The following is a 27,765-nucleotide window of genomic DNA, read 5'->3' on the forward strand; positions in this document are numbered from 1 at the left end:
AACTATTGAATGTGGTGTTAATTTAATATTTATTTCATAATGATTTATATTAATAAGAAATTAATCTCATTTCACGCTTAACTCGGTGCACAGTCATTGGTAAATGATCATTTATTATTTAAGTTTTTAAGTATAATACTTTCTTCTGAAATTTTACCACGTTTTTATCTGTTTTCTTTTCATATCTCGAGCACTATTTAATTTAAATTTTAAATATTATGTGCACCACGGATTTTGTCTTCTTTTTTATATTCGAATTTATTAAGATTACTGCACATTGCACTTTTAACTCAAAAAAGTCTCCTATATTAATAATTGCGGTACTAATTTTAATTATGTATCTAGATTAATTATTCTTTTACGCGTTTCAATTATCGGAGTTTACTTAAAATAAATACGGTATAGTGCGTCATACACACTTTTTCGTTTTTCATACTCTTTAATTTGAATTAATAAAAAATATGCATGCAGATTAGATAGATTCGCTGCTTGAGTCGCCATTACTACAATTTTTTAAATAGCATAGAATAGAATGAATAATGAGAATAATATTTTATAGCATAGAATAGAATATCTGAGTGGATTTCAACAACTAGCATTTTTTTACTAATTTTGGTGGAAATTTTTGTTTATGATTTTTTTTTATTCAATTTGATTTTAGGTGTTAGATAGTACTATCTTTTAATTAAATTATCAACAAGAATAAGAATATTCCCTTAAATAATCATGTTATTCCTGACACCGAAATTGACCTCCCACCGAAATTGGTTTTTTGACACCAAAATTGAAAATGATACCACCAAAATTGTTACACCCCACCTAAATTATATTTGGATGGAAAAAAACCTTGTACTGCAATAAAAAAATGAAAAATAATAATAAAAATTGCCTTTTGCTAACAGGTCTGCTGACTGCCTTGGCTGGCTTGCCTGCCTGAATAACTTTACCTTAAAATTCATGTCATGTAAAGCTAGCGTGCAGCTTTAAAGATGGACAGAACATGTACTAGTATATAAAGATGAATCCTAATGGCTGTACCTACTTATATATTTTAAAGACTAACCGAATATGGCCTCGGCCTCCAGAAAAATGAACTGTTTGAACTTCTTCTCCATATTTTGTGTTATAATTCTCACTGAAGTCAACGTGTATTAAGCATTCGTTTTCAGATAGTTCCTCTTTTATTTTCTTTACAGAAGCGTAATGATTCTTAATTCTTCCACAATGAGCCATAGAGGGCGTTATAGTTTTTAAAAATAATTTAATAACATCTTTAGGAGTGTCCACTTTGTTAACGTTTGCAATTGCATTAATATATTTTTCTTTGTTGTTTTTAGTAGGTATAGCTTTTAGCTGCTTTCTCCCATGCATAGTATAAAATGGTTTTTGAGTTGTCAAATTCCTTGAAACTTAACATTTTATTACAACAAACCTCACATTTACGTAGTAAACAGGCAACCGTAGTTTTTTCACAAGTCAAAGTATTTAAGACCTCTGTTATGGAATTTTCAAGAATAATCTTGTTGTTCTTCAGAGATGATATTACAAACTCCATATTAGCATGCGTTTTACACATGCACGTCTCACGGTTTTCGATTCTTGGCTTAATAACCCAAAATGGTCTCGTTCTTGTAAAAGTAATATAGCATACAGGCGGGTACCCATTCTCAAGATATTTTCGATGTAAATTTCTTAGAGAATCATTCCAATATCGTTTTTGCTTTCTCAATCCACCTCTTGTTATATAATCTTGCTTGCCCGGACAAATTCGACTATTTTCATCATCTTCAAAGAAGTTTTTCACAATATTGCGTAGTCTTTTTTGTTTAGGACTGATTGATTTAGGACTTACCATACGTTTGCTACACCCAACTTTTTTGGACTTATATTCATCTTTTTTTCCAACCTCTCAAGTCTTTGTTGTTCCTTCAGAAGAGCTTTCTTAAGTAATCTTATTTTGGACTTTTTCTGTTCTCGGTATTTTCTAAGTTGGTTGTTCAGTTCTCGTTTAAAGCTGCTACTTGTAGAAATATCTGACTGTGTACTGTTTCGCCCAGACATAGAACTGGGAGAGTGTATGCAGCTTATGTTGGGACTTATAAATGGAGAAGCGGTCTCATTAACGGGTGTGCTTCTTTGAATAGCATCGATGGATAAAGTTTCTTCAATCGGAGCAGCAGGAGCAGCTTCAATGGTTAAAGTAAGACTTTTGTTATGGGATCGCAAAACTCGAGGTGAATTTGAAATTGGCTGATGTGTTTGCTGTGACGTAGGCTGTGACGTTGTTTCGATGGGTAAATTATGTAGTGGAATGTAGCTGGACAGTATTGAAGGTAAACCTCTTCGTTTTTTTCTTTCACAGTACGCTTTGAAGTTAATATAATTTCGTCTCCGTTTCAGTCTACGGGCTCGAGGTGGTAATTCGGACAACGGTACAATTTTGCCTTCAACTTTCTTTCTGTGGTATCTTTCGCGTTCTTTTCTTCTCAGTTCTTCAAGCTTGAGAGGATCTTTTCTGATGTTTTCTTTTCTCTTTCTTTCTGACTCTCTCTTTCTTTGTAACTGCTCTGCTCTAGTTTGTTTAGTTTTTTTCTTTGGATTCCTGTAACAGAAACCTTCTTAATTTGAAAATATCTATCTACAGGATAAAAAAATAGTGTTATGTGTATACCTATACACTTGTAGAGTTTACTGTGAAAATATCAGCATTTTTTGTGATTTGTATGGGCAAGTCCCTAAGCATTATGAGTTTGCTCACACAAAAGTAAAAAAAAGTTACTCTTTCAGCGCTGTTATCTGGAATAGGTATAATTATCTACATACAGCGGTACATTGTGCTAACATCATAACATTTCGACTCATATTCGATTTCATAGTAATTACATTAATATTTAATTCGATTTATTAATTGATTTTATAATTTTGGTCTCATGAAGCAATGTTGGTTTTAGTAAATAAACATTTTTATTTGAATTTTCTAATTTTGGTGTAAGGAAGCAATTTTGGTGGGTCTAAAAATGCCACCAAAATTGTCCCACCAAAATTGGAAATTGCAAGAAAAAAATTCTTAAAAAAAAACTACGTGTACTAAAATAATAACATATTTACTAAACAATAAACAAACCAAAACTCTACTAATACTCAAAATAACAATAAAATATTACTGTCACAAGAATGATTATTTAAGTACACCAAAATTGCATAAAATTGGGGGTGTTGCAATGAAACTGTTTACTTACATTTTTGGCGGGAAATTGGTACGACACAGCACACAACCACCTGCTAAGCCGGTTAGTGCGTGACTTAATGAAGTGCATAACGTAATTTGTATGCTTTAGGAATCACTGGTGTTTTGTAGAAATATCGTTTTGTAAATGACACCAAAATTAGAAAATTCTCGGCGACAGACCTAAATTGTGCCTGTAAAACTATACTACAGTACTTAATATAATTAAATTGATATATTTTGAATGGTCAACTATTATAAAACGACTACATAAAAATTAAAATCGAATCCTACGTCTAGTTTTTAGTTAATCGATCTTGATATTGAGTGAAGTAGGTCGGCGACAAGCCACCAAAATTGGAAATCGCCTATATTTACTTCATTTTCTTGGAAAATAATAATTATTTTTAAACTATAATGATAGGGCCATATTATAAACATTGTGCTTTACGATTAAAACAAAAAATAAAAACAATATCTTGAAAAAATAGGATAGTTTTCAGCCTTGCCGCGTAAAAAAGCGGTTTGGGAAATCCACCCATCTATGTGTTGTCATATCCTTTCCAATAATTCTATATTCTATACGAAATCTTGTCTTAGCTTATAATATCTGTATTCCATTGCAACTTTACTCTGTAGGAACTTAGTTGGTGTGTTTTTATAACATTCTACTTATACAATATGTTACCATATCCAGCATGTAGCTGTATAATGTATAAGCAACTGTATGACTAAATACGTAAAGTCTACATTCCTTTGTAACTATACCGTATACTGTTTACGTATATATTCGATATAGGTAAAGTGTTTCATTTCCTTGTATATTCGGCTTGCGAATACGATACTCTACCTTATGCTAATACGAATAAGGTTTACAATCCCTTGTACACATCTAGGTATATACGGTTTGCTACTATATTTGATACGATATTATGCCTTATGCTTTAGCTAATAAAGACTATAATCCCTTATCTAGGTATATATTCGGAGTTCTACTCGGTCTCATGCGAGGGCCACAAGTGGAGGAAACACCCCCAGAGCCAGAGGAGGAGGAGAAAATCGGTCAGTTCAAACACAGGTTGATGCAAAGTAAGCGACACAATGTATACGCGTTCGCTTCGCTCGCTTCGGTCACCGCGGGGTGGGGGGTGTAAAGGGAGAGGAGTTATACGCCTTTGCTGTAAAGTTTTCATGTTTTTTTTTTCTTTCTATGATTTAATAATGCAGGTTATAGTTCGTTTTGGGGACGGAATTCGAATCCCTTTTGGGGTACAGATCTTTTTAATGCGATAGGGTTTGCTTGTGAATTTCTAATGTAACAAGAGGATGAACCTATATTTACAAAAAAAAAAATTATTTCGTATTACTCAAATAAGGGATTCAAACTCCTCTTAATGTCGAAGTAATTGTTTCCTGCAATTTATATAAACATCTCATGTGTACATTACCATTTGCACATGTTTGAATAAATTTTAATTGACTTAAATGTTTATCTTCCACCGTTTTAATATCATGTTGAATAGCATCAACAACTTATAAGACTTTATGGTGACCGAACGCTTGAAATACAAACACATTTAACGCCAAACGCAGATTAAATCTAATACGTTTTCCAAATTATAATATTCTTAAGTTTTTTTTTAATTAATAACTTATTCGAATAACAAACAAAATCTGCTTTTGGATTAACACATGCTTTTTTATAATAATGCAAACAAACACTCTAATACATGTCATATTGAAGCCATTTTGGTGTGAGCAAATAAATATTCATATAAATCAATATTGTATAAATCTATCAATATTATATAATCTATAATATAAATCATTATTATTTTTCATCACTGATCTTTCGTTGATCAATTTTCCACACAGTAACTATTTTTATTTCACTACCTATAATTAGGTATTTTATCCTGTGCATATCAATTATAATCATCAATTCTATAGATTTTTGTATTCTGTACAATGTTCTATAGATTTTTGTATTCTGTACATATGCTTAGATGACTATAGACGTCTACCATACTCAAAGTTTTACCCAATCTACAAATAGCAAGAGCAGCTAAAATTCTTAGCACCTTTCACTTCCTAAATTTAATTCATGGTTATTATTTCTATCAAATTCAAACTTTTCTTTCAAGAACATCTTTGTACCTTTTTTCACTTTCCACGTCTATAATACAATTTTTTACCTTTTCTTCATTCCCAATAATATTGTTATTATTTAGGTCCAGCTCGACACTTGCCAGCATTACCGGCAGCTGACGATACTGGACAAATGCAAGTGTCCGCTTTCGGTTTAGATATCACCAAAGAAGACAATGGCCAGTGAGTGTTTTTCTTTATTATTGTAATTTATGTTTTTGGGGGAGGAGAATGTGAGAATAATCAATAAACGTAGAAATGGTGAATAGTAATGTTCAAATGATTTTACAAACTGTATTTGTAATTGTTTTTTTTTTTTGGAACGAAGTTCCTTTAAAAGAAGTTGTGAAAGGGGCCTAGACGGAAAAAATTCTTACGAAAAGTTGTATAAAGTTGTATATGTTCATATTGAAAATAACGATATTAACAATACAAATAACATATGCGCTTACTCCTTAGCTTACTCCCAATACAATACAAGCGAAACCCTAGCACGTAAGAGATAAGGCTACATTACAATAAACGCTGTATTGTTCAGCTATGTATGAAAATTTTAAGTTACGGCGTCTACATTTTGTTTACAAAACTTATTAAAATTATTACATAATTTAAATTTTAATCCGCGTGCCGCGAAGTAGATATTATCTCGTCGAATATAGCTAGTAGTATACCTAACATCTTTGTTTAAATTACATCACCCTGTATTTATAAACAATTGCAAAATAAAAACAATAATTGTCCCCTTCACTCTCATAAGCTAGTCTGCGCGAGAGAAAGACGGGTAGACTTTTCATAGACACTACACATGTGCAATGTATAAATGTGTTTATGATCCAGCTCTTATTAATCGGCCTGTACAAGACATATTATATTTTGATTGATTGATTTCAATTAAAAAAACGTGATTTCAATAAGTATGCCGATCTTTCATGAACAAAATAAAAAAAAACCCTACAAAAAATGTTAAAAAAAATACAGGATCCAAGTAAAACCGCACGAGTCGCCGAGCGCGTCAACGCCGTCTAGCGGCGAGGAGGCGGACGCGGCGCCGGACGACGCGCCTGACTCCGACGAGCCGCAACCGCCCTCGCTCATTGATCTGCTCGGGTAAGATATACACATACACTCACAATATCAAATATTTGGTATTGCATCAAATATCTCAAAATCTATGGAGAATTTTGAAGTCTAATAAAAAAAAAAAATCATAATTTTTTTTAATATTCCTTAAAAATGTTGAATTTTCTCACCAAGGTGAAAAGTCGGATGATAAAGGTCTTCATTTCTTGTTAGAAAACTTAGTTTTGACTAAAACTGTATTTTTTTCGAAAATCTAATTATTAATAATCTGTGTTATATTTACATTAATTTACCAACGATGACGGATATCTCACTTAATTTCAAAATAGCCCTTAGACTTTGTTGATGTGTGTATAATATATTACACTACAACACTACAAGACACTACACCATAATATTATGGTACAGCGTACTAACCACACAGCAATGTTCTGTATCACAATGAAAAGTTCACGAGTCGCCAATTGCGTGGACGACGTCAAGCGGCTTACCAGTTTACCACTCCATACATCACTGCAACTAGTGATAGCAACTATTATACTATGCTATCGTACTTTGACTCTTAGGCCAGTTAATAACGTACCTGCAGCAATATTGGAACAATCTCGATTGGTCGGCGGTCGGAGCAATTTCAGTTGTTCCCTAAATTTCTTGCCTATACACATCGCAATTAAGGAGCCAATTAAAGGGTTCAATTTCAAAATTACCCCTGCTGCAAGTACGTGAGTAGCCGTTTTTAACACTATGCTGCATTACAATATGATTTACTTCACCGCACTATCATGCTACTTCATACAACACTGTACCAAATAATTGTGCAATTCTGAAATAAACTTCATTTCAGTGGTGAACAAGCGAAGAAACAAGCACAAGAACGTATAGAGGCACAGGCCGCGCAACAAGCCGCTATGTCGGCGATTGAAGCTGAAAGCAAAAAGGTAATATAAGAAAAACGCCGTTCAAATTTAGTAGTTCATCCTGGCTTTACTCAGTTTCATAAAAATATAATTTCGTTAAAAATTGAGCTAATTATTTGGTTTTCAAAAGCGACTCGAATAAATTATTGAATAAATTATCTAGTGAAAGCATTTACTCACTCTTCGTTTGTGAATTCATTGTGTTTTACTTAATTCATTACACATTGCTCATGCAGCTTGGAAAGGATAAAACATATGATCGTTATAAAAAGGTGGGTAGCTTATAGCTCATTTACTTCAAGCCTTTGTATCAGTCTGTCTATTTAGTTCAGGATACATCGCCCATTTTTGCAAGTGACTACTATCAAGCTAATTTTCCGTTTGTTTATTTTGCTGAGACTGCTTTAGAAAGAGAAACTGCTTTGAGAAAGCTTTATTTTGATGAGACGCCCAATAATTTCGTGTACGAAAGTCTCGATTGTGGTAGCTAACAGAGATAATAAGGATAAAAATTTTTGATTTGATGGTTTTCAAATATTTATTACTAACTGATTTTTTTTTGTTCAATCTCAAGATAATTACCTAAATTATTCGAAAAAATATTTGTCCTACAAAATCTATGGTTTGTTCAAAGAGTCCCCCTTTCCAAAGTGTTTCGATAACGAGGTCATCATAAATGATTACTAACAAGCTGATTTTTTTGTTTTCACTTAGTTAATGTTTATATAATTCAACAGACATATTGTCCTACAAATTAAATATTTGAGAACCATCAAATCAAAAAATTTTATCCTTGATATCTCTGTTAGCTACCACAATCGAGACTTTCGTACACGAAATTATTGGGCGTCTCATCAAAATAAAGCTACAAACGGAAAATCAGCTTGATAGTAGTCACTTGCAAAAATGGGCGATGTATCCTGAACTAATTGTAGTTTTTTATCACATTTGATAATTTTATAAAAAAATATACAAATAAATGTCTGCGTAAAATATTTTGTATATAGATAAATAAGTATATATTATACCACACTACACCCTACTCTACTATATTATACCAACTATAAAATATATTCCAGGCGGTACAAGTACCAGCGCCATCAGCCCTTTCCCAGATAGACCTGTCCCAATACACAAAGCGCGCGGTATCGTTCTTGGCGCGAAACTTCTACAACCTGAAGTATGTCGCGCTCGTGCTAGCTTTCTGTATCAACTTCGTACTGCTCTTCTATAAGGTAAGTTTCTTTTTCAGGTTTTAATTGTTACGAGATAATTTTTTGATCAATTTTTGAAGTGATCTTTAGGTGCATTGAGAGTAATATTTCAAGGTCCCGTCATGGCAATACCGTCACGTAAAGCGACGATTTTGGTATCTTTGAATCTTGTCAAAGAAGTTTCATTTCTGTCACGTGTGCATCGTGTGATGTTAGATAGGCGCTAGTAAAATCGATTTCTGGCAGCACGTCGCCACGTTATATGATGGTATACATACATAGTCAATAACTAGCTTACCGCCCGCGGCTTCGCCCGCTTTCTCTAAAACGATTTGAGATTTAAATTATCCTATCTCTCAAGTTGGATCGAACTGCACATAGTGTGCGAATTTTATTATAATCGGTTAAGGAGGCCATTGAGGACAAACATTGTGACACGAGATTTATATATATTTAGATATGCAGTACCTAGTGTTTTCACTAAATTCGACGTACAAAATAATGTCAATTTCAATCTGCCAGGCGTCCAGTGTAATATAAATTTAATTTATTAATTAAATTAAACTTTACTCATATTCCACAGGTAACGACTCCGGACAACGAGAAGGGTGAAGGATCAGGTCTTGGTGATATCATCAGCGGTTCCGGCTCTGGAGGTGGATCTGGAAGTGGTGATGGTATGATACTCTTTTTATCATCCTACCAATATTATAAATTCGAAAGTTGGAGAGGATGGAATTTTGTTACTCATTCACGCAAATACTACTGAACCGATTACGATGTTAAATAAATTAGTATGTTGGTATCTGATGACCCAGAATAAGACATCTTTCTTTTTATCCCGGAAATCCCACAGGAACGCGAACGATGCGGGTTTCCGGGAATTCTGGGCGAAGCCGCGGGCCTTTGATAATTGGTACTATTAATTTTATATCCATAAAAAAATATAATTTCTTCTTAATTGCCCCTAAAAGTTCATAGTCCATTGAAACTAAATATTTTTCGTTATTAGTATAATAATATTTTACTTTTATTTAAATCAGGAAGTGGCGAAGCGGAAGAAGATGAATTTGTAGAAGTGGTGCAAATAGACGAGGACTTCTTCTACATGGAGCACGTGATCAATGTGGCGGCCATGTTGCATTCGGTCGTGTCGCTCGCTATACTCATCGGATATTATCACCTTAAGGTTACTGTTGTTTTATGTATGTAGATGCATATATTGATGATTTATTGAAGTGAAACTTCTTTAGGCGCGTTGAGATTAAAATTTCGAGGTGTCATGGTAATACTCTCTCGTCATGAGTAAGGCTACAATTTTCCAATCTTTGAATTTTGCCAAAGAAGTTTCACTTTTCACACGTGTGCTAGGTACACTCGCTTTTTTTCTTTGGTTTTCGTTAGTACAATTAAATGTATGTAATATATTATTTGTTCACCAACACCCAGACACAGAGCTATGTTCATCACACAAATATTCGCTATATAATATGTATATGTCTCGTAAGAGAAAACTTGAGTTTTCAGTCATCATTAAATTTCAATCAAATCTTGTTTAAAACTGTTCACGTTAAAACAACGAAACAACCAAAATTACTAATACTATTTATTATAAATACAGGTGCCTCTAGCCATATTCAAGCGAGAGAAGGACATAGCGCGCAGACTGGAGTTCGACGGTCTGTACATCGCGGAGCAACCTGAGGACGACGATCTGAAGAGCCATTGGGATAAACTCGTTATATCTGCCAAGTTTGTATCCATACAAATATTATAAATGCGAAAGTAACTCTGTCTGTCTGTTACTCAATCACGCCTTAACTACTGAACCAATTTGCATGAAATTTGGTATAAAGATATTTTGATACCCGAGAGAGGATATAGGATAGGTTTTATCCCCGAAATCCTACGGGAACGGGTTTTTCTTTGAAAACGCGGGCGAAGCCGTGGGCGGAAAGCTAGTACTTTATATATTGTGAATAAAAATTTTAAAATTGTATATTGAGGTTCAGTACTTAGATCTGGTAGAAATTGAGAATTTCAGTCTTTTTTGAGAATGTTCATTGAATAAATTAAATACTATTTATTAGATCACTAATTCCACTTAGCAATTGTGATGTCGTATCACTTTAGAAACAGAAATGTGAATTATTTTTTATTACAAACATTTGGAACTTTTACAGCGACTGCTTATTGCCTACGAAGATATTACAAACCAAAAAAAATGTTTACTTTTTTCATGCAATTCTAAATAACAAGATTCTAAACTAAGTTCTAGCCTACTCTAGGACAAGATTTTAAACGAAGTTCTAGGAAGATTAATTCAAAATTAAAAAAAACCGCCAAAAATAAACTGTTCGAAAAATTTCAGATCGTTCCCTGTGAACTACTGGGACAAGTTCATAAAGAAGAAAGTTCGAGCAAAATATTCTGAAACTTACGATTTCGACTCAATCTCCAACATGTTAGGAATGGAAAAGACGTCTTTCTCCGCACAAGAAGACGAGGGAAGCAAGGGGCTGTTGCATTAGTGAGTTTAATTTTATTTACTTTTATGTCTGTAAAAGAAAGGATAAAAATAATAATTAAAAAAAAAAAAACCGGCCAAGTGCGAGTCGGGCTCGCACACAAAGGGTTCCGTAGCAGCAAATATAATAAACTTATTATGTCAATTTATACACCTGGTGAATGGAGCCTAAACTCTCCCGATATTTTGCCTTGTACTTTTATGTATGAATATTAATATTAATGGCGTATTGCTTGAATAAGCTAATATTTCTCGTAAAAAGTACCTACATTATAAAGATTTTATATCATCGCGGATTTTTAAAGGTGTACAATACTGTAGTATATTTTTTGATCTATCTTATAAGGTTCAGCCATCGTTTTCAGTGTAAGCACAATAACTTAACCAAAATTACAGTTAAATCAACCTATCTCAAAAACTATAAGAGATACTTTGATCAAACCAAAAATCGTTGAAAGAGTTAATTAGCATGCATCACCTCTATTTTTTTTAGAATTTTATACCCCGTAGTTATAAAAATAGAGGGGGGGGGACATACTTTTTACGACTTTGAGAGCTGATATCTCAAAAACCGTTCACTTTAAGAAAAATGTTTTTTAGAAAACTTTATATCATTTTAAAAGACCTTTCCATTGATACCCCACACGGGTATGTACATCGAAAAAAAAAATTTCATCCCTCAGTTACATGTATGGGGGGCCCCACCCCCAATTCTTTTTTTTACTATTTAGTGTCATATTTTTGTAGCGGTTCATACAACACATATTCCCATCAAATTTCATCACTGTAGTACTTATAGTTTCCGAGTAAATCGGCTGTGACAGACGGACAGACGGACAGACGGACAGACGGACATGACGAAACTATAAGGGTTCCGTTTTTGCCATTTTGGCTACGGAACCCTAAAAAGGGGAATTTGAGCATTTCTATGTTATTTTTATTTTCTATAAGTATCGTAAAGAAAATTTATGTATTCCATCATTAGCTTATTTTTGGTAGTTTCAATATACAACTAGCCATATTCCAGTATTTTTACATTTAAAGGATTAAACTTAAAAATGTATAGAATGCCAAAGTTGAAAAAAATACCACAAATTCAACATCATACACTTGTATAAAATTCAAAATCTTATATCCAAATATGAAATTCAAAAATCGACTTAACTCTTTAAAAATTCGTACATGTTAATAAAATCTGAAAAATTACCTATTTCAGCATAATAAACATCGACTGGCGCTACCAAGTGTGGAAGGCCGGTGTCACTATCACGGACAATTCCTTCCTCTACTCTCTCTGGTACTTCAGCTTCTCTGTGATGGGCAACTTTAATAATTTCTTCTTTGCCGCTCATTTGCTGGATGTCGCTGTTGGTTTTAAAACGTTGAGAACTATCTTGCAGTCTGTCACGCATAACGGGAAACAGGTAAGGGCTGTATAAGTGTAAAAAGTGAAGTCCCATGTCCCCTAGTGGGGTAAGGGGCAGATGCATTATTCATACATCTGTTTCACTGATCGATTTTCCTTAAGAGACAAGGTGATCAGCCTTCTGTGTCCTACCAGACCGAGGCTTTTTTTTTCTTCGTCTCCACCGGGAATCGAACCCAGGACCACTCGGTGCTACGCTCACTCGTCAACCACTGTACCAAGGAGGCGGTCGTCGTGTATAAGTCTATGTTGTTGTTAATTCTTCTAAATTAACTGCTTTTAGTGCATTGTCTTCAAGAGTCAAATTTTAGTCCGCTGGCCACAGACCTATGATAATTAGTTTACAAAAGCTTTTGGTTCTTGAACATGATTGTTTTCGTAAAAAGTACTTTTATGTTTTTATAAACTCTTTAAATCTAATTTATTTCTTTTATCTTTTAACATGAATCTTATATTATTTAAAAGTTAAGTTACATTAGAGGTATATAAGTTTATTGTTAAAAGATAAAATAAATAAATTCAAAGTAGCATAAGTGGCAAACTCACACCTCGTAAGTAACAGTCACAAGTACAACTCACAACTTACAATTCTCTACTCACAATTCGTAACCTACAATGCACATCTCACCATTTACAACTCACAATTCTTAACTCACAATTCGTAACTCACAATTCACAACTCACAATTCGTTACTCACAATTTGCAACTCACAATTTGTAACTCACAATTCCCATCTCACAATTCCCAACTCACAATTCTTAACTCACAATTCCTAACTCACAATTCCTAACTCACAATTCCCAACTCACAATTCGCAACTCACAGTTCTCAACTCACAGTTCTCAACTCACAATTCCCAACAACTAACTCACAATTTATAACACACAATTCACAACTCACAGTTCACGACTCACAGTTCACAACTCACAATTCTGAACTCACAATTAACTCACAATTTCCACCACAGCTGGTGCTCACAGTGATGCTACTCACAATCATCGTGTACATATACACGGTGATAGCGTTCAACTTCTTCCGCAAGTTCTACGTGCAAGAGGAGGACGACGAGATTAACAGGAACTGCCATGATATGTTGACGGTATGGTTTATTTTTATTTATGAATAATTATAATTTATGTGAAATAGATGTTTGAAATGTTAAATTCAAAATTTAAATTTGTTATATCTATGTGTAGTAACAGTAAATTCCTTACGTTTAATAACCTAGCTCTTTGATTTTTAAAACGATTACATATTTTTTAGTGGTGTGTTTATATTTTAGCTATACATCTTTTCCATTTTCGTCGGTTTATTCTTTAATCATTTTATCAAGCTTTCATCTTTGTTTTTATGCAATCGACTCCTTTAGATTCGATTTTGACCCACTCTTAAATGGATAGACTTCAAAACTTTGTATTTATTAAACCTATTCAATAGTTTATTAAAGCTTGTTTTAATTACTTATTTATGTTATAAATTATGTTTGCGCAGTGTTTCGTGTTCAACCTGTACAAGGGAGTACGTGCTGGTGGTGGTATCGGAGACGAGTTGGAACCTCCTGACGGTGACGACTCTGAAGTGTACCGCATCATTTTCGACATATCCTTCTTCTTCTTCGTCATCATTATCCTGCTCGCTATTCTGCAGGGTACGTGAGAATTAAAATAAAAGCACATAATATCTATGTCAAATTAGCTGTATTACTTTTCAACAAAATTGTTACATAAATACCAAGTTGTATAAAATTATGTCAAGTGGCATTTAAATTTTTTAATCATGTCATATTATGCGTGTCATGTCATGTCAAGTTGCACGACGTGTCAAAACTCACTATACCAAGCAGTGTGTCGTGTCACATAACACTGTAAACTGGCTATTATTTTTGTCCAACCGATTGTATTTTTAGATTTATTTGTGAAAATTTTAATGAAATTCATGGAGCAATCATATATTTCATAAACCAATCAAGATTTTCTACAACATTTTAATTGAGATATCCTATACTGTGATAAATATATATGTAAAAAAGGACAAAAAAAAGTCCTTCTTTACCAAATATAATAGAAAAATACTCAGATAACTATACAAACATCTACCTACAGGTTTGATCATCGACGCGTTCGGAGAGCTCCGTGACCAGCTGGAGTCGGTCAAAGAGGACATGGAGTCCAATTGCTTCATATGCGGTATTAATAAGGACTACTTTGATAAGGTAAATATTATTTTTAAGCTATTGCATAGCTTCTATCGCGGGCTTTGAGCGCGGGGACCGAATCGAGAAATTCCGTAACGAAAAAACCTCACGCTCCCCACTCCGACGGGCGTAGCGGGCGTGTGGCTTGAAGGCATAGCATGCAATAGCGCAACCGCAGCAGTCCCCGAGTGACACACGTCGTTTTTTATTAAAAATTGTTAATTTTGAGTTCTTGTTAAAAAAAAAATGTAAAGGAGTTTTTGTACATACGAATAAGAAACAATATAACATTCAATTGAAAAGTTTCAATTATAAAAAATATACAAAATGATTCCTACAAATATTTTCTAATGTCTGTTTGTAGAGCCTTAATAAGTAAATTGACAGTAGTTAGATTAATATCACTGAACCTTCTAGAATATAGAGCAAAAAGCTACAAATAAATAGTTGAGCTAATTTTGAACATAGATACACTATTTTTATTTGACAGGTACCGCACGGGTTCGACACGCACGTGCAACGGGAACACAATCTCGCGAACTACATGTTCTTCCTCATGCATCTTATTAATAAACCGGATACTGAATATACTGGTAATTATTATTTTTTTATATTCATAATACTTAATTATTTCATTGAAAAAAAATACCCATTTTTCACATATATTATTTTTTGTACATTTTGTAATCCTATTAAAATATGTATGCATTTTTAAATAAAACGCCCATTTAAGATCTACAATATAATAAACCAATAATAAAAATGACAATCCCTTATTAAGCCTTTGAACTATGTGACCAATAATTTCTAAACCTTCACTTCTTTCTTTACAAATTATAAAATTCATAAAATATTTTATTATTCCAGGTCAAGAAACATTCGTATGGAACATGTACACCCAGAGATGCTGGGACTTCTTCCCCGTCGGAGATTGCTTCAGGAAACAATACGAAGATGTCATGGGAGAATAGTTTTACTCTTATTAATAATAAGAGAGGAAACTGTTCGAAACAGCCTTTATTGCTCAACGATGACACCAATTTGTAACCACTTTAATAGCAATAAACATGTTTGTACATAGACAAGAAGCTTATATCCTCTAATACACTGGAGATTGCACTATGACCATTAACTTGAAACAAGAAACTATGACATTCAATGACGTCAGTCATGTTTTTTGTCTCTTTCTGTCGAGTGACCACGCTGGTTTGTAAATTCAGGATTTTTCAAAATAGAAAAAACTAAAAATCATGGTCTATAAATAATAACGACATATATTTTTAACAGTATTTATATTATAATATTATGGTCATACTTTATAGGTATACAATTTTATTTATTTATAGGTATACATACAATTTTAAGTGGTATAGAATGATAGTTATAAATAACTTTTGGCTACAAAGCTTGGATATGAACCGATATATAGCATTAACATCCTTTGTAAATAGAGGAAAGTTGTGTTTTGCATCAGATGCTGTTTACCAAATTGTTAGCTACTCAGATCTTCTTTTTAAACGCGTTGCTTCGACGGGTCAATTTCAAGCCAGAATCATCAAAGAAAAACTGTTTATAGCAGCCTTGCACAAATTTTCTTTACAAAGTTTATTTTTCAAAAGGTATTTTTTTCTGGGTCGTAATCCTCAGTAATTTTACCCTTGATGGGCACATATATTTCTTTTTATTTTACTTTTTGGAAAGCTGAAATACCTAAAACAAAAAATATGAGGTAAGTTAAAAAAGTATAAATTTCAATGTAAAAACGAACAATCTTATAACTACATGTGAGTGCAATACCGATGTCGAGTGTTGTTTCATTACTAGTAAAAATCTTGAAAATGGTGTTCTAAATTTCATCATAATATTGTTATTACAATATATTCTCTTCACTATCCATAAAAACTCGTCATCATGGTTACCTTACTTGTTAATTTTGTTTATTGAAAACTTGTTGAAAAATGATAAAGTATTAGGAAAATAACAAATTTAACATGAATGCTTTCTAAAATGATGCAAAATTTTACAATTTTTACCATTGAAATGATTCTAAACAGATAAATGCAGGAGTATTGAGGAATATTGTAAATAACGTAAATATACACTTGCCTGTGAAATTCTATGCCAGAATTTGGTGTCCAAACACTTCTGCAATTTTGCACAATACAATGCATTCTTTATATTCGGAAAATATTCATTAAATAAGCAACAATATTAACTTAAATATTCGAAGCGACGCAATTTTTTTGACACACATGCCATATTGACAAAGTGAGAGTTGCTACAATTTTATTATGGTGACTACCCATAATCAGGGAGTATCGCTTTTTAATAATTGGTTCAGATACTTAGTTTATTTAGCATAAATAATAATTGTCTCATCCAACAATGCTTCTGAATGACGTTGTTGGCAATTTATCAACAAACTCATGTACAAAAACTAACCTTTTGCACAGAATATTACAGCATACATAGTAGTCTTGGGAAAACTTCGTATTAACAGTGGCAATACCAAGTTAGGTGTGAAAGTGATAAAAAACATGAACTGGGCAATATTTTCTTGTTACACGTCAATGTTCATACCGAAATCTCCAGTGTATTAGATATAAGCTTCTTGGTACATAGATAATAATGTTGTTTTTTCTGTCATATAATTTGGCGGGATTTTGAAATGTCAACTTTCTTAATTATGACATAATAATGTACCTACGTTGAAATCATTAATTTCTAACTTTGCATTGTAAATAAAATGTATTTAATAATATAGCGATGTTAACAAATTGCTATTTTCGTGGTACTTTCGAATTTTAAGCTTGTCTTAAACTAAAACTATTTTAAACAATGTTTTTAAAAAATAAGGTGGCCTTTCCAAGTTTTCTATTTTAACTTTTTCGATATAGTCTATGTAAGAATATAATGCGCGTTGAATAAAATCTTTAATTTATTCTATTGTTGTTTTATTCTACTGTGTACCTAATCCCCATCCTACATACAATAACTACATACAAACCTTTAATACAAAGTAACATTATACCTACACATACAAAAATCATATGATTTTTGTTTTTGGATAGTTAAGAGGCTAGTGACATAGGCACCTACCGCAGTAAAACATATCCTTACTACCTATGTGAAAAGCCATTATTATGCGCATTTGAATCGTTCCGAAATTTATAAATTCCGATAGATGGCGAAATATTACAAAAAGTGGCATGTTTGTACAGTGTACACAGTTATTACTCTTTTTTGTTGACGGGAGCGAAGCCGCGAGCTGCAGCTAGTAATATTCTAAGAACGTTCAATTATTTTGAATGCATAAAATATGTTCAAAATTAAAGTTAGAGCAAGTACACATTACGCGCGCTTTGGTAGCGTACATACAGCGCGCTTAGCACGGCGTTTTACGAGCGTTAGTATGTAGCAGTAGTAATCCATTTTGATGTTTATGCATCCACTCTACGCAAAAGCGCGCGTTGAAATGTAGAGCAAAATGTTAAATGACCGCTCATGTATCTCGAAGAGCGTGGCTGACGCCCACGCAACACGCGTTTGATTTGAACGAAAACATCAAAGCGCGCGTTTGGAGCGCGCTTGATTAAAAACGCGTGCTTGCATGTGTACAATAGAATTCGCGGTTCTGAAAACGTGCGTTAGCGTGGCGTTAGCCAAACGCGCGTTTCTAAACGCCTAATGTGTACCCAGTTCGATTCTTCATAAATTCAGTTCACTTTAATATTATGTTATCAGTTTACAATTCATAATATTCTTAACCCGTCCATAATTATTGTCCAATTATTTTGAACGCGTGAATTTTCAGAATCAGAACTAGCTTTTGCTTAAATTTAGTTCACTTTATGTTGTTGATTTTCAATTCCATAGTTTCATCGTTTACTTTAAATCAATCATATTATATGTTAAAAGGTGTAGGTGAGTTTTAAACATTCCGGGAATAGAACGTATTGTTACTTGAAGCTTGATAACCGTAACCTTATTTTCTGAAGAAAGACTATTAGAAAAAATATTCTTACTTTGATGCAATTGTAACAAAAGTGGGACATGGGTAAGGGAAAGTATTTAGTAAAAGACACATTCTTGTTTATTCTTTAATACTTTTTAACATTATAATTACTATGTACACCGATTTTATCAGTCTTTACAAAATAACAAAGCTTATTCTTATTTCTCAATTATAGTTTATGAAAAGGCTACGACATAATTCACGAATTACGACATAATACGACATAATTACACTGTAGGTACCTATATTGAATATTTCCTCTATTTTTGCCGATTACTTTTACACGAATTCAAAAGAAACAACTCGAATAATTGTTAGAAGAGGATTAGATTAATTTTTCTTTGTTTTGAAGTGAAACTTCTTTGGACGCTTTGAGAGTAAAATTTCAAGGTCGCGTCATAGCAATACGTCATGGAGTAAGGCGAAAATTATTGTACATATAGTTATTTGATTCTTGACAAAGAAGTTTCACTTCTTACACGTGTGCTCGGCACAAACGCGCTTTTTTATTACAAAATCATTTACAAAAAAGGTCATATTTAACCAAGAATATTATATGAATCCGTTTCACAAATGATCCTTCGAGCCGGACCCGTTACAAACATTAATTGGAATGGAATATGACTTTTAAATCCATTTCAATGTATTTGTCTTTTAATGAATTTAATCTTATTACAATCAATTCTAAACACGAGCTTGGCTCAAAACTTATTCCTATATTAACAAAACATAATTAATTAACAGACGGTTGTTTATGAGCTAAATACAGAGTAAAAATACTCGTTAATGCACTAACTAAGAAGATAACATCAAACCAACGATGGTAAAAATTAAACTGTAAATCGCCTAACACTTGAGTTATTATGATTCTGTACTCTGGAGGCATATTCATACGCATTAAAAGTACGGATGAACAAAAATACATGCCCATTATTTGAGCTAGTATTAGCACTATGATGTTCGATGATTTTGATGACGATATTTTGTAGAAGAACTGAAAATAGATAAGTTTATGTTATTGACATGTTTACCAGTTACAGTAACTTAGAAATTACAAAAATGGTAAAATAGATTTATTGTAGTTAAAAAATATCAATTTTAATCAATTGGGCTACAAGATTTTATATGTGGATATTGTGAAATATAAATTTTTTATCAGAAAAATGGGATTTTTTAAGCTATTGCATAGCTTCTATCGCGGGCCTTGAGCGCGGGGATCGAATCGAGAAATTCCGTAACGAAAAAACCTCACGCTCCCCATTCCGACGGGCACGGAGGTGTGGCTTGAAGGCATGCTATGATTGCTATGCAATAGCTTTACCGCGGCAATCTTTTTTTTTGACGTTGGGTAGTTTAGAAAAATTAACGATTTTGATAATACTTGGCTGGCTTAGTATAACTTATGCAGCAGAATATCACATAACCTATAGAAATACCAGCTAATAAAAATCTATACTATCTATACTAATATTATAAAGCTGAAGAGTTTGTTTGTTTGAACACGCTAATCTCGGGAACTACTGGTCCGATTTCAAAAATTCTTTTGGTGTTAGATAGCCCATTTATCGAGGAAGTCTATATATCACCACGATAAGACCAACAGAAGCGGAGCCGCGCGGGTGAAACCGCGGGGCGCAGCTAGTATATAATAACCATAAAATTCCTTACCTTTGTTAAAGTGAGTAACAATCCTCTTATACTAGTAAGTACGATACATCCAACTAATATAAACGACACATGTTGAGACCAAAACGCTAGATCAATGTTCCAACCAAGCCAATGTACTACTAGCTCTAGACCACGTGTAACCGGGTCCTTCTTACCTACACGGTCGAATACTATGTTTATTGTTGACTGAAAATAAAAACGTGAGAAACACTCATCAAATTATTTCTTAAAAACGTTCAATTAAATTTACACCTTATTTCATGGTACAGGTCGCGTCAAGTAAAAAGAACGCTGACGGATGGCTGCGCATTGGCGATTTATCGGTCTATTTGGTGTTATGAGGTGATATAAGAATAACAAATAGGTAGTTGCGAAGTCACGATTCGCGAGCCTAGTTCAAAAATAAAATAATCGGCACATAGCTTTCGTGCAAAACTCGATCCATGCGCAAACACAACCCATCACTTTCATCCAGCGTTCTTTTTAGGTGACTCGTACTGTACTAATGTACAAAATCTATTGTATGTAGTTTATTATAAAACTCTGCCTAATACTTGTGTAGGCAGAGTTTTATTTCGGACACTTTTTGATCGTGAGTGTTGGTGTAACAATAATCAAATTAGTTGTATTTTGCAAGTAAATAATTATATATTGCAAATTGAAGTCGTCTTATTAATAACTTGATATTTTTAGTTAGTATTTTAAATTCTAACTTATGGATGGTTTAAAAAAAACTCACGATAAATATCTTCCAAATGCAGTATAAAGAGAAGAAATAGCCCAGGAAATTGAAGTATTTCCCCTGAAATGTTTTAGACCATTCAATCTTCTCTCTCATAGTTCGAGCGTCGTGCGCTTCTAAGAATAACTGTCTACTTAATTCTTCTAAACCCGATATTTCTTGTTTTAGTTGACTTATATCTGAAAGAAAGGTGTTTTGTTTATCTGTCTGTCCATTTATACTGAAGAACATGTAACAATAGAAGAAAAGCTAAAAAGCATGGTGGACTTTATTAGTTTTAAGTAGCATTATTATCACAGTATAAATAATGTTTAAAATATTTGAAGCCAAAGTTCCGTTCACTCTCATGTTTTCCATTTGTCTATATGCACAAGCTTTCCGCCCACGGCTTCACCCGCATAGTCTAACACTTAACAAAATATATACTAAAACCTCACTCTTGAATTACATTATATCATCATGCATATCATCTATTTTCTTAAAGAAAAATCTTGCTATATTTGGCCAACCGATCACGCAATTATGCAATATATGCTTATCATCGGGTGTGTTTCCCGATCGTTTAAAGCAATCTCAAGTTGTGCCGATCTACAAGTCGGGAGACAGAGACAGTATAACCAACTATCGCCCCATCTCACTTTTGCCAACCATATCAAAGGTTCTGGAGAAGCTTATTAATAAGCGTCTCGTTAATTACTTGGAAAAGAATTGCATACTTTCAATTAACCAATTTGGCTTTCGTGCAAAAAAATCGACCAGTGATGCTATCAATACTCTTGTGTCTCTTATCGCTAACAACCTAGACAGGAAGATAAAATGTTTGGGTGTTTTTTTGGATCTGGCGAAAGCGTTCGATACTGTCTCTGTCCCCCTGCTCCTGGCAAAACTTGAATCAATAGGAATCCGTGGTACTCCGCTAGAATTGTTTAGAGATTATTTATCAAATAGGACTCAATTTGTTAAAATTGGTGATGTACAGAGCCAAAAGCGGTCCATAAATTTTGGCGTTCCTCAGGGATCGGTACTCCGCCCTACGCTCTTTTTAATATACCTAAATGACCTATGTAATCTACATATACCTGACGCGAAGATAATAAGTTTTGCTGATGATACTGTTATTGTTTTTCAAGGGGAGACATGGGAATCTGCTCGTTTGGCAGCTGAATCAGGCATGCGATTGGTAATAAATTGGCTAAATCATAATCTTTTAACTTTAAATTTTACAAAAACTAAATATATAAATTTTTCTCTTAAAAATAATACCAGACCTCCCCATAATTTTACCATAAAGGCGCATACGTGCTTAAATGTAGGAAACTGCGATTGCTATACTCTTTGTCCTGTCGATACTATAAAATACTTAGGGATAACAATAGATAAAAACTTAAGCTGGAAGCCGCAAATAGATGATTTAAAAAGTAGAATACGTAAACTTATCCCAATTTTTAAAAAAATAAGACGACTTAAAGATGAAACCACGAACAAAATCGTCTACCAGTCTTTATGCCAATCACTCCTTAATTATGGTATCTCGGCTTGGGGTGGCGCAAATAAAACAACACTTCTTAAGCTTGAACGCACACAGAGATGTATCTTAAAAGTACTGCAATTTAAGCCGTTTAGATATCCAACAAATCTCTTGTACAACGAATGCCGCGTTCTGACTGTGAGGCAATTGTTTATAAAAGTAATAGTCCTGGAGCAGCACAAAGCTCTTCCATCTTCTACCGTTGTTACAAAAAGAAAAACCCGCATTGAAGAGATCTACTGTGTGCCGGGTTGTAAAACTCGTTTTGCGAAAAATTTTGCATATTATATTGCTCCCTATTTGTATAATTATATTAACAATAAAATTAAAATAAAAGACATGAGTAGATACCTTTGCAGTAAATCTTTGGACAAATTTTTGCTTCGCCTCGACTACAACGAGACAGAAAAACTGTTTGTGGCTAGTACCATCTAGAACCTATTACTTAAAGTTACCTTACTATTATTTATACTCATTAGTTTTATATGTGCATCAGAACTTGTTTAACGAGAACATTTATAATATTATATAAACCGTAGTGTACATTTTGCAAAAAATAAGTAAATAAATAAATTAAAATAATAATAAACTTCCCTGCTGTAACACAGTGGCGTCAGCGACTAGCACGGAGGGAAGTATGTTTGTTTGTACCTAATAATTGTTATGTACCTATATGCCTTATGTTTATGTGTAATAATTGTTATGTACCTATATATCTTACTGAAACGCATGTAACATGTTCTTTGTAAAAAATAAATAAATAAATAAATAAATAAAATAAATAAATTATCTATTAAAAATACTGCATCAAAATCCGTTGTGTAGTTTTAAAGATATATACATAGATATAGGGACAGAGAAAGCTCCTATCTTAATATATATTATAAAGGCGAAAGTTTGTAAGTATGGATGTTTGTTAGTCTTTCACGTAAAAACTACTGAACCGATTACAATGAAATTTAGCACACATATATAGGGTAACTTGGATTAACACATAGGATAGTTTTTATCCCGGAAATCCCACGGGAACTGGAACTATGCGGGTTTTCCTTTGCAAACGCGGGCGAAGCCGCGGGCGGAAATCTAGTATAGTTATAAAACTAATTTTTAATACTTACTCTCATTCCCATGACTCAAAGGGTTAGCAATACTGCCAACACTCGACAATATATTCGTCCAGAAACCTCTATTCTTCACCGAGGACTGATCCATCATACTATAGTTCTGTCTCGCTCCCACACTGTTCGACTCCGCTAGCGCTATCCTTTTCTTTTTCACAAGTATCATATCCATAGTTTGGAGTAGTTTTTTCTCGATTGATAGAACGTCTGATTGTGTGACTGGTCTGTAATTTTTGTTAGACATTAAAATGATTTTAAACAAATTTTAATTTGTTTGGGGGACGAAATATTCAACTCAAATCTCAAACTTAAACATATTAAACTTTTTTTATAAACTAAGTCGTCTTAAATCGTCCTAGTAATATATCCTATCCCATTATTATTATAAACGCGAAAGTTAGTAAGAATGTATGTTTATAACTCTTTCACACTAAAACCACGATTTTGATAAGGCTGGTTGCAGTCTGCAACCAGCCTTATCAAAATCTGCAACTTGCAGAGCTTGACCGACCGTCAGTGCGTACCTACCGTCGGTCCTGACGATACGCATCAACAAATGTATGACTATGACACTAATGCGCATGACAATACGCGTGCGTATGGTCGGTCTAGCTATGAACGGTTTTATGAATTTCCATACATATGACAAGCGCGACTGACGTACGCACTGACGGTCGGTCAAGTTCTGCAACCAGCCTTATACTTGCTTGCTTAATCCGGTTATGTAGTTTATGTACTAGAATTACAAATATGCTAAGGAAATCTAGTTTTAACCCGCAGATTCGACCGCGTATATGTACATACTACATACTATAATATTTTATGTAGAAATACATTTCTTTTGGCCGCGGGTGAAACCGCGCGACACGGCTAGTAGAGTATAAATATAAATATTAGCACAATTATTATTTTTACCTTATAAATATAGCCATCGATGTATAAGGATAGTTGACTGCACCAAAACCAGAGAGCAATGCCATAACTGTCACACCTATAACACCAATGCGAGACACGCCTTGCTCTATTGAAAATATACCCTGAAAAGAATATCAATTTGGATTCAGCACTTTGCATGGTTTTTTTAAAATAATCAAGATGAAAAACATTCTTGACGATAGTGGATATATGACCTGAGTGATGCAGAAATATTATTTAAAATAAAAAATCCATGTATTTCAAAATGTTTGTTTCATTTTGCCTTATTTTCATTTATTAGTTAATAGCTAAGGGCCGGCGCAGATATGACCGGAGAGCAGCGTAGCATATTTTACGTTATCAAACTATTATCAACATAATCCTTATTATAATTAAATTCAAAATCAAATAACAACAATTCTTTACTAAGGAGCCTCGAAGAGTCACACGCGAAATGTATCGCGCTGCGCTTTTGAATGTTATTTCAATGAGGACAATGTCGATTATAGTTTGACAATGAAAAATGCGTTGCACCGGCCCTAATATGTGACAAAAGAGCGAAAGCGTGCCTTCCTGCATGAACAAAAATAACAAATAAATTTAAAAGTAAGCTTTGTGATTTCAAATCCAATTATTTGTTAATTTTGTATTCACCCCGCGGCAATACAAGTATTTGTCTAATAAAGAAATTGGAGGGCCATCAACACTAGTGCAGTCTTTTGGTTCTCTTTGTAGATCAAACGAATTATATCCATTAATACAATCGTATTGCATAGAAATTTATATACATACGAACATAATTTAATCAAATTTAATTTAAAGATATATTTTTAGCAATAAAAAAAAAATGAAATTCTCACCTGTTTAGGACTCAGTATAGGAAATGGATCGCCGATCTTCCAAAAGAAGTACAAATATATAAACCACACGAACATTGTCAAAGGTCTTATGTGTGATCTTGATACTGAAAGAAATTTTTAAGTTTAAAAAATATATATATTTATAACTAGAGAGTTAACATATTTTTACTCTTGTTTAAACTAATCAATTAAAAAAGACAAAGTAGGTAATTGTTTTATATTAGCAAAATACCAATGACAAAACTCAATACGCATTGTATATTACGGATCCTTTAACATTTGTTTCTTCAACCTTATTCTTAATTCTCATACGTACATTATCCTAAAAATAATTTATAAATATATATTGATATACTTACAGAACTGTATATTACTGATGCAAAAGTATGCAATATAGAAGGGGATCAACGCAATCACCATGAATAGGAGTGAATAAAGACCCAGGTTCCAGTGGAAATATCTTGAACTGAAATAAAATATATTTAGTAAGTAGAACATCATCCATACTAATAATAAAAATGTGAAAGTAACTCTGTCTGTCTGTCTGTTACTCAATCACGCCTTAACTACTGAACCAATTTGGTATATACATGAAATTTGGTATAGAGATATTTTGATACCCGAGAAAGGACATATTTACTTTTTACCCCAGACATAGGATAGGTTTTATCCCGGAAATCCCACGGGAACTAGTGGAAAGCTAGTTATTTATATATTATATTAACAAAAGAGAGTAATTTATAGTTGTAAAAATTCATGAATGATTTCTTATGCAGCAATATACACCAAATACACCAAAATAAAGCTAAAAAGTGTCTGAAATTATTTTTTTCTTCTTATCCTCCTTCATTTATTTATTTATTATTTATTTATTTGGAGATCTTACAGAAACAATTACACCCGTGTAATATATAAATTAATGCATATACAATGGTAACATTAACAATTGTTTCCTCTACGTCTCACAACATTCAGACCCTTATTGAAATGTTTTAATCATAATTTCAAATTGATATTCAACATTACATATTATATTGTATAAAAAAATATGTTTTTAGTTTAAAGTAAGTAAAGAACATTGTGTGTATTATGGACAAAATTCCATCAAAAGATTTACATTAGCATATTAGCATTATTAGTACTATTCCTTACTCAATATTGTATACCAACCTTGAATCCAAATAGCCGATAATCTCAAATATAATTAGTTCAAACATTGTGCAGCTGAGTGCAAATGTAACAGAGAATATAAGTTGTACCAAAGTGTGATGTACTTCATAATCACGGAATAGTTGTTTGACAAAAAATATCCAACCTCCTATGAAGAATATTGCCTGAAAAATAAAACAAATTAAGTACTTGCGTCTTGAATTTCTCATAGACTTCTCAAAGGTTACTTAAAATAGAGAACAAGTAAAGGTTACCAATATTTTTATGTTATATTCAGGGGTTAAGTAAAATATAGAAAACTACAGACGGTTTAACCAATAATACTGTCTATTAATAATAATTATCTACACTAATATTACAAAGAGGAAAACTTTGTTTGTTTATTCGTTTGTTTGATTGTAATGAATAGGCTCATAAACTACTGGACCGATTTTAAAAATTATTTCACCATTTGAAAGCTACATTATCCACGATTAATATAGTTTTATCCCGGAAATCCCACGGGAACGGGAACTATGCGGGTTTTTCTTTGAAAACGCGGGCGAAGCCGCAGGCGGAAAGCTAGTATTCTATAAATTCGCCGGCTCAACACGACCATGTACATGAGGTACAGTGAAAATTCGTTTAGATATAGACGATTATTGTTCATGTTATTTCACCATATATTATTATTTATACACATTATTATTTGAAAATCTTGGAAATTAAGTTCAATGTGTTGTTTGATTAGAAAATCGGCTAATAAGAATCCAATAAACATAACGATTTACAAAAAAATATGTACTCACTTGAGATATCAATACAATTAACGTATCTTCTAAAAAAGTCATGATTTTGATATTGCACTAGTATTCTTTAATTTTACAAATATTTTGCATAAATAATTTAAATTTTTTAATACCTACGCAAAGTGCTAACATAAATAACTAAACGTTCATGGCATCACCTGACAGTAACAACTGACAGTTGACGTCTGAAGTTGTCAATAATTGTCAATAATATAACACTCTGGT

The 27,765-nt window shown here is 33.0% G+C and overlaps 2 protein-coding genes across 3 annotated transcripts in view; one reads left to right on the plus strand and one right to left on the minus strand.

Moving 5' to 3' along the window:
- LOC123703719 (ryanodine receptor) overlaps positions 1-17,677 on the plus strand; it is a 154,039-nt gene extending 136,362 nt beyond the window's left edge. Inside the window, 17 exon segments of the mRNA XM_045651812.1 lie at positions 4,203-4,315; positions 5,458-5,557; positions 6,353-6,481; positions 7,299-7,392; positions 8,451-8,606; positions 9,169-9,262; positions 9,629-9,774; positions 10,207-10,337; positions 10,957-11,115; positions 12,329-12,536; positions 13,507-13,638; positions 14,031-14,187; positions 14,642-14,751; positions 15,224-15,326; positions 15,601-15,638; positions 15,640-15,810; positions 17,352-17,677. Of these exon segments, the coding sequence (XP_045507768.1) occupies positions 4,203-4,315; positions 5,458-5,557; positions 6,353-6,481; positions 7,299-7,392; positions 8,451-8,606; positions 9,169-9,262; positions 9,629-9,774; positions 10,207-10,337; positions 10,957-11,115; positions 12,329-12,536; positions 13,507-13,638; positions 14,031-14,187; positions 14,642-14,751; positions 15,224-15,326; positions 15,601-15,638; positions 15,640-15,780 (2,011 nt within the window). The 3' untranslated portion in view covers positions 15,781-15,810; positions 17,352-17,677.
- A 1,239-nt stretch (positions 17,678-18,916) lies between these two features.
- Positions 18,917-27,668, minus strand: LOC123703717 (Golgi pH regulator). Of its 2 annotated transcripts, none has more exons than XM_045651809.1 (9): positions 27,541-27,668; positions 26,753-26,916; positions 25,942-26,048; positions 25,583-25,686; positions 24,723-24,844; positions 23,805-24,031; positions 21,156-21,337; positions 20,417-20,602; positions 18,917-19,742 (listed from the first exon to the last, which is right to left on the minus strand). In XM_045651809.1, exons 1-9 carry the CDS (start codon positions 27,580-27,582, stop codon positions 19,482-19,484), a joined length of 1,395 nt encoding a protein of 464 aa, XP_045507765.1. In that variant the 5' UTR covers positions 27,583-27,668; the 3' UTR covers positions 18,917-19,481. The 2 variants fall into 2 exon arrangements, with proteins under 2 accessions (XP_045507765.1, XP_045507766.1); XM_045651810.1 differs by having other exon boundaries at positions 27,537-27,647.
- Between the last annotated feature and the right edge of the window lie 97 nt (positions 27,669-27,765).

Source organism: Colias croceus, chromosome 27 (genome assembly GCF_905220415.1).
Source record: "Colias croceus chromosome 27, ilColCroc2.1".
NCBI classification, from domain to species: domain Eukaryota; kingdom Metazoa; phylum Arthropoda; class Insecta; order Lepidoptera; family Pieridae; genus Colias; species Colias croceus.